Source organism: Nerophis ophidion, linkage group LG10 (genome assembly GCF_033978795.1).
Source record: "Nerophis ophidion isolate RoL-2023_Sa linkage group LG10, RoL_Noph_v1.0, whole genome shotgun sequence".
NCBI lineage: Eukaryota > Metazoa > Chordata > Actinopteri > Syngnathiformes > Syngnathidae > Nerophis > Nerophis ophidion.
This window is the reverse complement of record NC_084620.1, coordinates 62,747,184-62,762,542: the sequence shown is the minus strand read 5'-3', so window position 1 is coordinate 62,762,542 and position 15,359 is coordinate 62,747,184. Positions and strand designations below refer to the sequence as shown.

The window sequence follows — 15,359 nt, the reverse complement described above, 5'->3', positions numbered from 1 at the left end:
CCACTTTGCATCAGTCCATCTTAGAAGCTGGCGGCATTTCTGGGTGTTGATAAATGGCTTTCACTTAGCATAGTAGAGTTTAAACGTGCACTTACATATGTAGCAACAAACTGTACTTACTGACAGTGGTTTTCTGAACTTTTCCTGAGCCCATGTGTTGATATCCTTTACACACTGATGTAGGTCACGGGCATTCAATGTTACGTGCAGTGATTTCTCCAGATTCTCCGAACCTTTTGATGATATTACAGACCGTAGATGTTGAAATCCCTAAATTCCTTGCAATAGCTCGTTGAGAAATATTATTCTTAAACTGTTTGACGATTTGCTCACACATTTGTTCCCAAAGTGGTGACCCTCACCCCATGCCTGTTTGTGAATGACTGAGCATTTCATGGAAGCTGCTTTTATACCCAATCATGACACCCACCTGTTCCCAGTTAGCCTGTTCACCTGTGGGATGTTCCAAATAAGTGTTTGATGAGCATTCCTCAACTTTCTCAGTCATTTTTGCCACTTGTGCCAGGTTTTTTGAAACATGTTGCAGGCATAAACTTCCAAAAGAGCAATAAGTAAAGTTTCTCAATTCGAACATTAAGTATCTTGTCTTTGCAGTCTATTCAATTGATTTAGGTTGAAAAGTATTTGCAAACCATTGTATTCTGTTTTTATTTTAGTCATCGAGCCATCTTCACTTGTTTTGGGTTTTGCAGTATTGCCAGTGAAAAGTAAGTTAGTATGATAGTACAGTCGTACATATATTGTAAAGTGATTGATAGCTATTATGTCAAGTAATACATAATAATTTTTCTGATGTTGTTTTCAAGCTAAAGGCTGCTCTGATAGACTTAGCCTCATCATGCAAGAGAAAGTGACGTGATGCACTATCGCGCTCTTTCACCAGACTTTTCCTTGAGTGGTGGCTCCAGAGGGTCAACTCTGCTGGGACGGACCCCTGACGTGCAGGCGCTTACTTACCAGGGATTAATATAAAAAGCCAAAAGATAGTCAGTCCAAAGGCAGGATGGCAGTAGCGTAAGGAAGGCAAAGAGGCTTCTTCGCCTGGGGGGGTGGGAGGTTTCAAATAGAACAGAAAAATAATAAAAACACAAAGAGACGCCAACTTAGTGCTCCATTAGTAAAGAGGCACATTAGTGTTGAACACAGTTCATGAGTCATGCAGTCTGTTTTGCCCTGCTGGACGCCAATGGACCCTCTTGTCTTCTTGACAACCTCACGTCTGAGTCTGTGACATCACCGTGCCCTACCGGCCCACAATGCAACACTCAGCCCCCACCCCATGGTCTATAAAGCTTCTGATGGGCGATCTCATCCGCATACTGATTGGAGGACAAATGTCTTAAGATGTCGGCGAACTATCGTGTAAACCTGAGCATTACTTTGTCATTTGGTAGTGTGTACATGTTGTAGGCCTGGGACCATTTTTCATTTTCTGGATGATACATTGTCCCACAACTTATTGCTGATAAACAATATTATTACCAACATTCTCTTGAGACCAACTTAAAGGCCTACTGAAACCCACTACTACCGACCACGCAGTCTGATAGTTTATATATCAATGATGAAATATTAACATTGCAACACATGCCAATACAGCCGGGTTAGTTTACTAAATTACAATTTTAAATTTCCCGCGGAGTTTCTTGTTGAAAACGTCGTGGAATGATGACGTGTGTTTGTGACGTTATTGGTTGGAGGGGACATATTAGCTCAGCACCACTTACGGCTAAAAGTCTTCTCTTTTCATCGCATAATTACACAGTAACTTGGACATCTGTGTTGCTGAATCTTTTCCAATGTGTTCAATTAATAATGGAGACTATACAGAACAATGCTATTGGTGGAAAGCGGTTTATTGCAGCTGTCTTTAGCACCGAGACACAGCCGGTGTTTCTTTGTTGTGAAGCTTTTTCTGCTGGACTTACTCTCTTTTTTATGCTGGGGCTGCCAAATATACTGTGATAGTGTACATAACATTTGGTATATATTGTATATATGTTATAGACATATTATATCTGTATATATAATATACTGTACACATGATAAGTATATATTGTATATATTCGCAGATATGTTATATTTTACATTGCTATACATAGTCTATTTATACCTGCATTGTCCTTTCCATCCTTACACTTTCCATCATTGTAACTAAGCTACTGTGTTGAACAATTTCCCTTGAGGATCATTAAAGTTTGTCTAAGTCTAACACAGAGCCGTCAAGAGAACATGTTTCTCTATGTCAACCAGCAAGTTTTTGGATGGGAAAATTGTGATATATATATCTTACCGGAGACCTCAGTGGATTATGCGTTCTCCTGCAGTAGCTGTCAAAAAAGGCAGCTGTGAGCTTGGCTCCTCGGCTTCTCTCTGAGACACTGGCGTGTTCACCGCAGCCATCTGACTTTGAGGTATGTCTTTACAATCTCACTAAAACACTATTAAAATAATAAGCAGATAAGGGATCTTCCAAAATTATCCTAGTAAATGTGTCTAATTACATCTGAAACGCTCACGCTGCCGCCGCCCGGAGCCGTCGCTTTTTATTTAATTTAATTTAATTTGATTTTTTTTAGTCCTTCACTATCGATATCCTCATCCACAAATCTTTCATCCTCGCTCAAATGGGAAATTGTCGCTTTATCGGTCCGAATTGCTCTTACTGTTGGTGGCTCACATTATAAAGAATGTTCAGATGTGAGGAGCCCTCACATCGGTGACGTCACGCGCACATCGTCTGCTACTTCTGGTAAAGGCAAGGCTTTTTTATTAGCGACCAAAAGTTGCAAACTTTATCGTCGATGTTCTCTACTAAATCCTTTCAGCAAAAATATGGCAATATCGCGAAATGATCAAGTATGACACATAGAATGGACCTGCTATCCCCGTTTAAATAAGAAAATCTCATTTCAGTAGGCCTTTAAGCACTCATGTATGCATATATAGTAATAATAACACATAGTATTACCTTCAACGCAAAAACTTTTGATTTCTCATTAGTATAGTTTACTATTTCAACTGGAACATTGAGAAATTTTAATCAACCTAAAAAAGTAAACAAACAATTAAAATAAAATGGACTCTCAATCAGTTTTTCAAAGCAGTTTTTCCCCAGTTAGAAAAACTGGGTAGGTGTTTTGTTTTGTTGCCATCACTTTCCAATAAATTGGGGATACTTTCTCGACCATCCGTGTTGATTAGATTGGATTGCTTCATTTGAAGCTGAAATATTCCCCCCGTACTTTTTGGCATACGATAATTTTTTCCCCTTCTAGTTTGTGTTACTTCACAATGCTCATCTGCTGCTAGTGAGTGGCGGCTATCAAGTAGCTAGGCAAAGAAGCTGTATGACAGACAAGATAAATCACTCTGTTAATTTATATCTGCTATTGAATACACATGCTCAGGGGCTGAGAGCGATGCATAGAGTGAACACTCTTGTTTGAAAGCTAGGGACGGAAGATAACAAACACAAAAAATGGGGCAATTACTTCGACAACGGCAAAGGTATCGAATAAATTATCATTTGTCGTTAATTTATTATGGCCCAGGCCTATATGTACACATAACTAATGAGGTAAGTCAAAATGTTCAACTCTAATAATCAAATATTTGTGATGAGGCATGAAAGAAGTGGAGGTTGTCCACAGCCACAAACACCAAGGTAGTGATGAAGCCAGACCGTCTTTCAGCTCTCATAATAATCACTCTGTTTGTTCTGCAGAATTTAACACATCAGATGCCAAAAACAACATTTTGGTCTTTTAATCTGTAATTTGCGCTAATCCTGAGTTTGGGCAGTTCATCATCCGATGCTTGGAGATGAACCTAAATGTGTTCGCAAAGCAGCGAGTTCCCGCGGTTAATCTGCCTCTTTCGCTAAGCCGCCCCCGACTGGGGCCCCCTAGGCTGTTTGAGGCCACTTTGACATCCACACTGAAGATGAGATTAAAAACACGCTTTGCTTTCAGCACCAGCCCTCCATTAACAAACGCCAAGAAGAAAGGCTTACCAGTTGTAAGGGAGCTTCCCGTCTCTATCAAAAGAGGCGAAATTCACAAAGGCCTCCGCACCGCACTCTCTGGAACACAAGGTGGCGCACACATGCATAACACATTAAGTTGACATCTGGATTTTGTGAAGGACATTTACTGACAACAAAGTGGTACTTTGGCTTTTGTACTCAGCACTTTTCCTATAATTCAGTTTACCATGACAGTTGTTTGCTAGACTTTTGGCTTTGGGATATCGTCCTGGTTATGGTACGGTTAGACATAGCACATACCAAACTGGTCTCTTTACCTTCAGATTATTCAGCGGAATGGAATGTCCTAATAAAAAGTACATGTATTTACTAACCCCGTTTCCATATGAGTTAGGAAATTGTGTTAGATGTAAATGTAAACGGAATGCAATGATTTGCAAATCGTTTTCAACCCATATTCAGTTGAATGCACTACAAAGACAAGATATTTGATGTTCAAACTCATAAACTTTTTTTTTTTTTGCAAATAATTAACTTGGAATTTCATGGCTGCAACACGTGCCAAAGTAGTTGTGAAAGGACATGTTCACCACTGTGTTTCATCACCTTTTCTTTTAACAACACTCAATAAACCTTTGGGAACTCAGGAGACACATTTTTGAGGCTTTGACTTGGCATTGTCTTGCTGAAATAAGCAGGGGCGTCCATGATAACGTTGCTTGGATGACAACATTTGTTGCTCCAAAACCTGTATGCATGTACCTTTCACCATTAATGGTGCCTTCACAGATGTGTAAGTTACCCATGCCTTGGGCACTAATTCACCCCCATACCATCACAGATGCTGGCTTTTCAACTTTGCACCTAGAACAGTCCTGATGGTTCTTTTCCTCTTTGGACCGGAGGACTCAACTTTCACCGTTTCCAAAAAAACATTTGAAATGTGGACTCGTCAGACCACAGAACACTTTTCCATTTTGCAACAGTCCATCTTAGCTGAGCGAAGTCGGCGGCGTTTCTGGGTGTCGTTGAAAAATGACTTTGGCTTTGCATAGTAGTTTTAACTTGCACTTACAGAAGTAACGACAAACAGTAGTAACTGACAGTGGTTTTCTGAAGTGTTCCTGAGCCCACGTGGTGATATCCTTTACACACTGATGACGCTTTTTGATGCAGTACCGCCTGAGGAAACGAAGGTCCGTTATATCATCGCTTACGTGCAGTGATTTCTCCAGATTCTCTGAACCTTTTGATGGTATTACGGACCGTAGATGGTGAGATTCCTAAATTTCTTGCAATAGCCCGTTGAGAAATGTTGTTCTTAAACTGTGTGACAATTTGCTCACGTATTTGTTCACAAAGTGGTGACCGTTTCCCAATCATTGTTTGTGAATGACTGAGCATTTCACAGAAGCTGCTTTTATACCCAATCATGGCACACACCTGTTCCCAATTAGCCTGTGGGATGTTCCAAATAAGTATTTGATTAGAATTCCTCACTTTTATCAGTATTTATTGCCACCTTTCCCAATTTTTTGTAACATGTTGTTGGCATCAAATTCTAAAGTTAATGATTGTTTGCAGAAAAAAAAAGTTTATCAGTTTGAACATCAAATATGTTGTCTTTGTAGCATATTGGGTTGAAAATGATTTGCAAATCATTGTATTCCGTTTATATTTACATCTAACACAATTTCCCAACTCATATGGAAACAGGGTTTGTATGTATTGACTCAATCTCTGCACTCTTTTTATTTAATACAAGAGAAAAAAGATCTACCATGGGACCAACGAAAGTTGCGAGTGCCAACACTTTGATAAAGAAAGTGAATTCATGCCATATCCGATCCTATCTGATACATTCGTGAGATCGGCCCATACCAATCAGAAATAAATACATTTCTAATGTATTTAGTTAGTTACTGACGGATTAAAGATCTTAACATCATTTTTAAACTAGTTCCTCATTGTCCTTTATTCCATACGATTAGAGCAAAAATTAAATAGTACACAATAAGTAGACAAAAACTACCATTTACTACTTTTTTATGAATTTGGTGTTGCCCTTTAAGTCCTCATGTCACCAGGAAATCATTCCCGGAATTTGTAAATGTTTGGAGGAAGAAGAATACTGAGTTGCATCCCAAGAACACCATACCTACTGGGAAGCACGGGGGTGGAAACATCATGCTTTGGGGCTGTTTTTCTGCTAAGGGGACAGGACGATTGATCCGTGTTAAGGAAAGAATGAATGGGGCCATGTATCGTGAGATTTTGAGCCAAAACCTCCCTCCGTCAGTGAGAGCTTTGAATGTGAATTCCTGAATTTTTTTTTTCACATTCTGTCTCTCACAGTTGAAGTGTACCTATGATGAACATTACAGACCTCTGTCATCATTTTAAGTGGGAGAACTTGCACAATCGGTGGCTGACTAAATACTTTTTTGTCCCACTGTATATTTTTCTTTTACTATATTGTTTTGCTCTATTTTTCAATTGTTGCTGCTTATTTCACAATGTAACACTGACCGTATACCAGTGGGGGCTGCTCGTCTTTCAAGTAAGAGAAGCTAATTTTCAGCTCTAAACATGAATATAGTCTCCAATAAGTGATAAAAGACATAAATATGCGGGATTTTACAAAGAAAATGTCACATCCAGGATGATAAAATCCTCCATATCAACTGAAAAAATGATCTGGCAGTGGTTTATATTTCAAGATGGTTATTTTGCTCATTTTGTTGTCAATCAAAAAGGAGATTAGGCCTAAAACCGATCATCCAATCATCATGCGGAAGCCCGGCGTTCAAGCCAGCAGAGTCCAAGCCCACTTCTCATTCACTTGCACAGACGCTCTGCGTTCGTGGGCGGGGCAAAGTCGAGCATTTATCCAATGACTGTCACACTCTATGTTCCAGATAAATTAGAAAAAGGTTGTGTCACTTATTATATACTTAATATACATATATATTATACGTATACTTATTTTCCACCATAATGTCGGCAAAAGTAGATGATTCTGAACAAAAGTTACAAGCAATTTAGCGCATATTTAGTCAATAAAATTGGAAACACAAAAGTAAATATTTGACGACTTTTTTCATATTTGAAGGGAAACTGAGCTTATCTTGCAGTCTTAAAGCAATCGCCACAGATCTCCAAGATAACAGCCTCTGGCATGTTAAACAGGCAATATTTACACATTCCGCATTTTGCAGATCGCTGTATATCTTGGATATATTCAAGTATGTCCACATCACAGATATGCTCCCAAGGCTCCAGACAATCACGTGCTCCTTATACCATCCTGTTTCGGCAGTGCTGCAGTGATCAAATCCACATTTTTGGTGCATCACTAGTCAGTAGAGCAGACTTGGGCAAAATAAAACCTGGGGGCCACATGCGGCCCATTAAGATTTTCAATTAGGCTCGCTGGAGATTTTACATAATTTTTTAGACTTTTAAGATCAAAACTGTAGCCGGCTTTATGAAGTGTAGTGCTGTTTTTAAATTACCGTAAGTGTTGAACTATAGAAAGTATTTCAATGGTTGAAATCTGCACTTTTTGGGTGTTATACGAGTTATTACGGCAATCTACGTCACAGCAGCTCAGGTGAGGAACAAAGCAGAGTGGGCGGAGTTTGTTTTCAGAGCAGCCGGCCCGAAATGCATGTGTCAGGCACAGATGTGGAAGCAAATTTTTACAACCAATTTCTGCATTAAAGTGATGATATATCATATTGTAGGTGTTTATTACACTTTACATTTTGCTATTTGTTACATTTGTGTTGTGTTTTTCTTGATTGTAAAAGACGTCTATCAAGGCGCTGGTCCGAGAAGTAAAAGAGGAGCGATGTTCGTATGTTGTTAATACAAACCCTGTTTCCATATGAGTTGGGAAATTGTGTTAGATGTAAATATAAACGGAATACAATAATCAAATAATCAAATAAGCAAATAATCATTAACTTTCGAATTTGATGCCAGCAACACGTGACAAAGAAGTTGGGAAAGGTGGCAATAAATACTGATAAAGTCAAGGAATGCTCATCAAACACTTATTTGGAACATCCCACAGGTGTGCATGCTAATTGGGAACAGGTGGGTGCCATGATTGGGTATAAAAGCAGCTTCCATGAAATGCTAAGTAATTCACAAACAAGGATGGGGCGAGGGTCACCAATTTGTAAGCAAATTGTCGAACAGTTTTAGAACAACATTTCTCAACAAGCAATTTAGGGATTTTACCATCTCTACTTTTCGTAAAATCATCAAAAATTTCAAAGAATCTGGAGAAATCACTGCACGTAAGCGATGATATTACAGACCGTTGAAACCCTCAGGCGGTACTGCATCAAAAACAGACATCAGTGTGTAAAGGATATCACCACATGGGCTCAGGAACACTTCATAAAACCACTGTCAGTAACTACAGTTGGTCGCTACATCTGTGCGCAAGTTAAAACTCTTCTATGCAAAGCAAAACCCATTTATCAACAACACCAAGGATCGCCGCTGGCTTTGCTGGGCCCGAGCTCATCTAAGATTGACTGATGCAAAATGGAAAAGTGTTCTGAGGTCTGACGAGTCCACGTTTCAAATTATGTTTGTAAACTGTGGACGTGGTGTCCTCCGGAACAAAGAGGAAAATAACCATTCGGATTGTTATAGACGCAAAGTTCAAAGGCCAGCATCTGTGATGATATGGGGGTGTATTAGTGCCCAAGGCATGGGTAACTTACACATCTGTGAAGGCACCATTAATGCTGAATGGTCCATACAGGTTTTGGAGCAACATATGTTGTCAATCATGGACGCCCTGCTTATTTCAGCAAGACAATGCCAAGCCACGTGTTACAACAACATGGTTTCGTAGTAAAAGAGTGCGGGTACTTTCCTGGCCCGCCTGCGGTCCAGACCTGTCTCCCATCGAAAATGTGTGGCGCATTATGAAGCGTAAAATACGACAGCAGAGACCCCGGACTGTTGAACGACTGAAGCTCTACATAAAACAAGCATAGGAAAAAATTCCACTTTCAAAGCTTCAACAATTAGTTTCCTCAGTTCCCAAATGTTTATTGAGTGTTGTTAAAAGAAAAGGTGATGTAACACAGTGGTGAACATGCCCTTTCCCAACTACTTTGGCACGTGTTGCAGCCATGAAATTCTAAGTTAATTATAATTTGCAAAATAAAATAAAGTTTATGAGTTTGAACATTAAATATCTTGTCTTTGTAGTGCATTCAACTGAATATGGGTTGAAAAGGATTTGCAAATCATTGTATTCCGTTTATATTTACGTCCAACACAATTTCCCAACTCATATGGAAACGGGGTTAGTATTTTCATACAATGTATTACTTTAATTTCTTTTCACCATCATTTGTAAGGTGTGGCGGCTTTTATTTTGCCGTGACTCTGCGCCACGATCAATTACATGTAGGGGAAACCCAAGTATTTCACGCTGTTCTGTGCATCTAAAACTTATCGTTCTATATAAAATGTGTTTTGAGTACATATTGTTGGGTGTTTGGAACAGATCAATTAGATGTACATTATTGTTTACGATTTGACTTCCGTCTGATCTTTTGGAACATAACAAGAACCGAGATAGCACTATATTGTGATGACTCAGCGTCATCTTTCACTTCCCACTCGTACAGTCACTTCTGTCTTGTAGATCTACCAGTAGAAATGTTCTCAGTGGCTAAAAGTAATTCAGTACCTGCTCATCTGCAGGTGCTTCTTGCGTAGAACCAGAAGGAAGAGAACCAGCAGGCTGATGAGCAGGATGGTGAGTACGGCGAGGGCTGAGATGGCGGCGACACTGGGGTTCATCTCTTTAGCTGCGCACACATACATACACACATGCTAGTGACATGCCCACCATTAAGATTTGAGATTACAAACATGATGGAGCCACAGCACAACCTACCTGTGGTTGTGATGATGATGTGGACGGGTTTGCTGGGGGTGCTGTAGCTGAAGCTGGTGATGCCGCAGTTGTAGCTGGACGAAGGCATCAGACCTGAAACTGTCACCACATGAGAGCTGGACACCTGAGGGTCTCCAGCCTGTAGAAGCGTGACAATAAGTTTGGAAAGGTTTTTTTTTTTTTTTTTTCGAGCAGCTTGATGACTCCCAGAGCTCACCTTCACTTGCTTGCCAGCTTTGTCGGCTCTGCAGACAACCTGGTAGTGATCCGCCACGCCGTCCTCGCTCCACAGCAGGGTCACCGACGAGTGCGTGGCGTTGATCGCGTACAAAGACCTGGGAGGCGCTGGCTCTGTGGCAAACAAGCCAGCGGAACGCACAATCAAAAATATGCTCAAATGAGGAAGTGGGAAATAATTCAGTTTCATGTTCAGTTTCTGGGAGAAAATTACAGCAAAAAGGAAGTTTGAAAAAAAATAGTTTTTTTGGATCAGAGTGGGACATCACTTTTCTTTTCCAGTTTATAATTAAGGATGAAAGTCACTATTATGTGTGTGTGTGTGTGTGTGTGTGTGTGTGTGCTCACCCAGTTTGATGATGTTGGGAAAGGAAGTGTTCCTGCTGCGCTCCGTGCACGCCGTCACCGTCAGGTTGTAGATGTCTCCTGGCGGCAGAGGGAGGCTCGCCCGCATCGCGTTACGAGTCACCTGATGTGACACAAACATGTTTTCTTTTGTCGTCAATGTTGTCTTCTTTAACACCAAGACATAAAGCACACTTGTGCATAACTGGCAATGGGACAGAAGTGTGGGAATTTGTACAGTGTACAGTAGGGGTGTAGCGGTACGTGTATTTGTATTGAACCGTTTCGGTACGGGGGTTTCGGTTCTGTTCGGAAGTGTACCGAACGAGTACACATGCTAGCAGCGACCGGGCTAGGAAAATGTGTAAAAGCCAGAGCTGGAAGACCCTCCTGCCTCGTTAAGATCTCCCGTTTGGGAACACTTTGGCTGGGCGATACAACAATGGAGGAAGGAGGTTTGCCGACATTGTTCAGCAGCTGCTTGTGACAACACGCGCAGGGGAGACACTCCTCCAGTGCTGATGTATTCTCGGGGGCAACACCCTTCACACTACCCGGCAGTGGGTCTCCACAGCTCCGGACTCCAGAGTAAATGAAGAGTTTGGCGATTAGTTGCAAATCGTGGCTTTATTGAGGTCTTGCACAAAGCCAATCCAACAAAACACTAGCCACTCCACACACTCACTACCGCTCCCTCTCCTCTCTCGCCTACACACTCACTGACGTCACATGCTGTCACCTATTAAAGGGCCACACACACACACATACGCTACTCTCATAACACATGCTAACCCATTTGAAGCGTCACCACCGCATTCAAGCAGGCTCTCCTTGGCGAGTCAGGCAGGGCTAAAGCAAAAACAAATGTTTATATAGCAACAGATTTAAGTCCATTTTGCATTAAAAACTAGATTTTGACCCACTTCTATGGTGGAAGAACAATGAGCCCAAATATCCTCTTGCTGCCAAGTTAGCCAGGCTGGGGGGTAAAGAAAAGTTAATCTGAGGCAGAGTTGACTTGAAACTGTTTAATGTTGCACTTTTTATATGTAGAAGAATGGTTTTGTTATTTTATTTACAACTTGAGGCAGTTTAATGTTGATTAACGTGGACCCCGACTTAAACAAGTTGAAAAACTTATTGGGGTGTTACCATTTAGTGGTCAATTGTACGGAATATGTGCTGTACTGTGCAATCTACTCATAAAATTCTCAATCATTCAATCAAAAAAAGCACTTTACATGTAGAAAGGTTTTGTTAAGAAACCATTCTGAGCCTTATCTTATTCAGTTTTTATTTTATATATGTTGACCACATTAACCCTGGCAATGGATCCTGTGTGTATATGTATGTAATGCCATTGTTTACAAATTTGGTAAATAAATAACCAAAAAATGTATATATTTTTTTCTTACTGTACCGAAAATTAACCGAGGTACGTACCGAACCGATATTTTTGTGTACCGTTACACCGCTAGTGTACAGTGATCAGCTGATGTTGAATCATGCTTTTCACTGTCAACCACAAATGCCACGTCCCACTGGCTGATACTTTATTAAAGTTTGGTCCCCTGGCTGAAAAGCGCTAGCACCTACCTGTGTACTGTATGTCCACACAGTGTGGAGCCACTACCCTAAGTTAATAGTAGCAACATCTATTGCGGAAAATAAATTACTTTTCTTAATATCTTAAATATAATAATCACTGGAGGACAAGGCTAAACATTTTATTTACCGAGTAAGTGATAGGCCGGAGAAGACATGCTAATTGCTGCGCTAGCTTTAAAGGGGAACTACACATTTCTGGGAATTTTGCCTATCATTCCTTATGTAAGACAACACGTATGTTTTTTTTAATGCATTCTAAATATTGAATAAATGCAATCAAAAGTCTGCTAGCAATGTGAGCCGCTCTATTCCGCCTATGAAGACCTTAAAAACATCCAAACACCTCCATTAAGGATTTGACTACATGATGTAAGTATATACTGTATACAAACCCCCGTTTCCATATGAGTTGGGAAATTGTGTTAGATGTAAATATAAACGGAATACAATGATTTGCAAATCATTTTCGATCCATATTCAATTGAATGCATTACAAAGACAAGATATTTGATGATCAAACTCAAACTTAATTTTTTTTGCAAATAATAATTAACTTAGAATTTCATGGCTGCAACACTAACCAAAGTAGTTGGGAAAGGACATGTTCACCACTGTGTTACATCACCTTTTCTTTTAACAACACTCAATAAACGTTTGGGAACTGAGGAAACTAATTGTTGAAGCTTTGAAAGTGGAATTCTTTCCCATTCTTGTTTAATGTAGAGCTTCAGTTGTTCAACAGTCCGGGGTCTCTGCTGTCTTATTTTACGCTTCATAATGCGCCACACATTTTTGATGGGAGACAGGTCTGGACCGCAGGCGGGCCAGGAAAGTACCCGCACTCTTTTACTACAAAACCACGCTGTTGTAACACGTGGCTTGGCATTGTCTTGATGAAATAAGCAGGGGCCTCCATGATAACGTTGCTTGGATGAAAACATATGTTGCTCCAAAACCTGTATGGACCATTCAGCATTAACGGTGCCTTCACAGATGTGTAAGTTACCCATGCCTTGGGCACTAATGCACCCCCATACCATCACAGATGCTGGCTTTTGAACTTTGCGCCTATAACAATCCGGATGGTTATTTTCCTCTTTGTTCCGGAGGACACCACGTCCACAGTTTCCAAATATAATTTGAAATGTGGACTCGTCAGACCACAGAACACTTTTCCACTTTGCATCAGTCCATCTTAGATGAGCTCTGGCCCAGCGAAGCCAGCGGCGTTCCTTGGTTTTGTTGATAAAAGGGTTTTGCTTTGCATAGCAGAGTTTTAACTTGGATTTACAGATGTAACAACCAACTGTAGTTACTGACAGTTGTTTTATGAAGTGTTCCTGAGCCCATGTGGTGATATCCTTTACACACTGATGTCTATTTTTGATGCAGTACCGCCTGAGGTATCAACCGTCCGTAATATAATCGCCTACGTGCAGTGATTTCTCCAGATTCTATGAACTTTTTGATGATTTTACGGACCATAGATGGTAAAATCCCTAAATTCCTTGCAATAGCTCATTGACAAATGTTCTAAAACTGTTTGACAACTTGCTCACAGATTGGTGAATCTCGCCCCATCCTTGTTTGTGAATTACCTAGCATTTCATGAAAGCTGCTTTTATACCCAATCATGGCACCCACCTGTTCCCAATTAGCCTGCACACCTGTGGGATGTTCCAAATAAGTGTTTGATGAGAATTTCTCAACTTCATCAGTATTTATTGCCACCTTTCCCAACTTCTTTGTCACGTGTTGCTGGCATCAAATTCTAAAGTTAATGATTATTTGCACACAAAAAAAATGTTTATCAGTTTGAACATCATTTTTGCAGCATATTCAACTGAATATGGGTTGAAAATGATTTGCAAATCATTGTATTCTATTTATATTTACATCCAACACAATTTCCCAACTCATATGGAAACGGGGTTTGTATATATATAATGTAATAACGGGCCCATTTATAACATTTATTATTTACGTATTTTGCTCATTTTAAGCATACACGCGCATTTATTTCACAAACGCGTAACACTTTTTTTTTAACATCACTCATTACTACTCACTGCAGACTTCATGAGAGCCAACAAACATAATGAAACATCACTTACTGTATAATGTCTGCTGTCATTAGACATGCCGACTGATAGAATCTTGTTATATTCTCGTTTCGATGAAGACTGACTCCTAATCCAAGCGTCTTTTCGTGTTGTTCTCGCCATCTCCGGAATACGTACTCATCCTTCTACTATCCAGATGAGAGGCATGATTTATGATTTAAAATAAACTTCCACAAGCAAGGAAGCAGCTTACCACTCAATGATGTTGATATAGGCAAGCAAGCTTGTGATGACGTTGCTGCTATAAATAGTGAGTCTGCATTAGCGCTTATAATAACTATCCCTAATACTTGATTAATATTCAAGTCCTGAAATGTAAACGGAGTATTGCTGCCGATTTATTGGGTTTTACGGGCGGAATAGAGGACCTTCCATTGGCTTCGTTGTAAGCGTACTTTTATTTACGAGTTGGAATGCATTTAATGAAATATTATTTCATGAGTGCAATTTTTTGTGGTCCCCTTTATTTAGAAAAGTACCATATCGTATGTGCTGGTGTTGTTCTATTGTTGTTTTTGTTGTTGTGTTTGCTGTTGTTGTTTTTGTCTCTCTGTCTAATCCCCCTCTTATCCCCACAATTCCCCCTTCTGTCTTCCTTTTTTTCCAATCCAATCCAATCCACTTTATTTATATAGCACATTTAAACAACAATAACGTTTCCAAAGTGCTGCACAGCCATGTTAAAAACAATTGTAAAAAAAAAAAAATAAATAAATAAAATAAAATTTAAAAAAAGTATATATATATATATATATATATATATATATTATGCTCCACCAATGACTGAATCCCCTCCTGCTCCAGCCCGGCCCTATCAAATGATAATATAAATACATTTAATGAAGTCAAATTCAAATAAGGCAACAAGAGAAGTATCTTACACTTCTCTTTTGTAAAGTAAGTCTGAACAGCCGATATGGGCATCTACATCAACTATATGATTTGCCTGAGAAGCTGAACAGGACAAAAAAAATAATAATAATTGGTATCGGCACAACACTACTTTGTAGTAGTTGTTGTTAAACTGTCAATAGCACTTATCATAAATAACTAGAAAAAAATACAGTTAATTAATGTGATTGGTATCAGCTCATCTCACTCC

The 15,359-nt window shown here is 39.7% G+C and overlaps 1 protein-coding gene across 2 annotated transcripts in view; it reads right to left on the bottom strand.

Annotated features, from left to right (window-relative positions):
• ptpro (protein tyrosine phosphatase receptor type O) overlaps positions 1-15,359 on the bottom strand; it is a 66,832-nt gene that overhangs the window by 15,512 nt on the left and 35,961 nt on the right. The window contains exons 12-17 of one of the 2 annotated variants that reach the window (XM_061914421.1): positions 10,530-10,650; positions 10,162-10,295; positions 9,945-10,083; positions 9,735-9,855; positions 4,037-4,105; positions 979-1,062 (exon numbers count right to left, since the gene is read on the bottom strand). In XM_061914421.1, coding sequence (XP_061770405.1) covers positions 979-1,062; positions 4,037-4,105; positions 9,735-9,855; positions 9,945-10,083; positions 10,162-10,295; positions 10,530-10,650 — 668 coding nt within the window. The remainder of the gene's footprint in view (positions 1-978; positions 1,063-4,036; positions 4,106-9,734; positions 9,856-9,944; positions 10,084-10,161; positions 10,296-10,529; positions 10,651-15,359) is intronic. The other variant, XM_061914422.1, reaches the window with a different exon arrangement.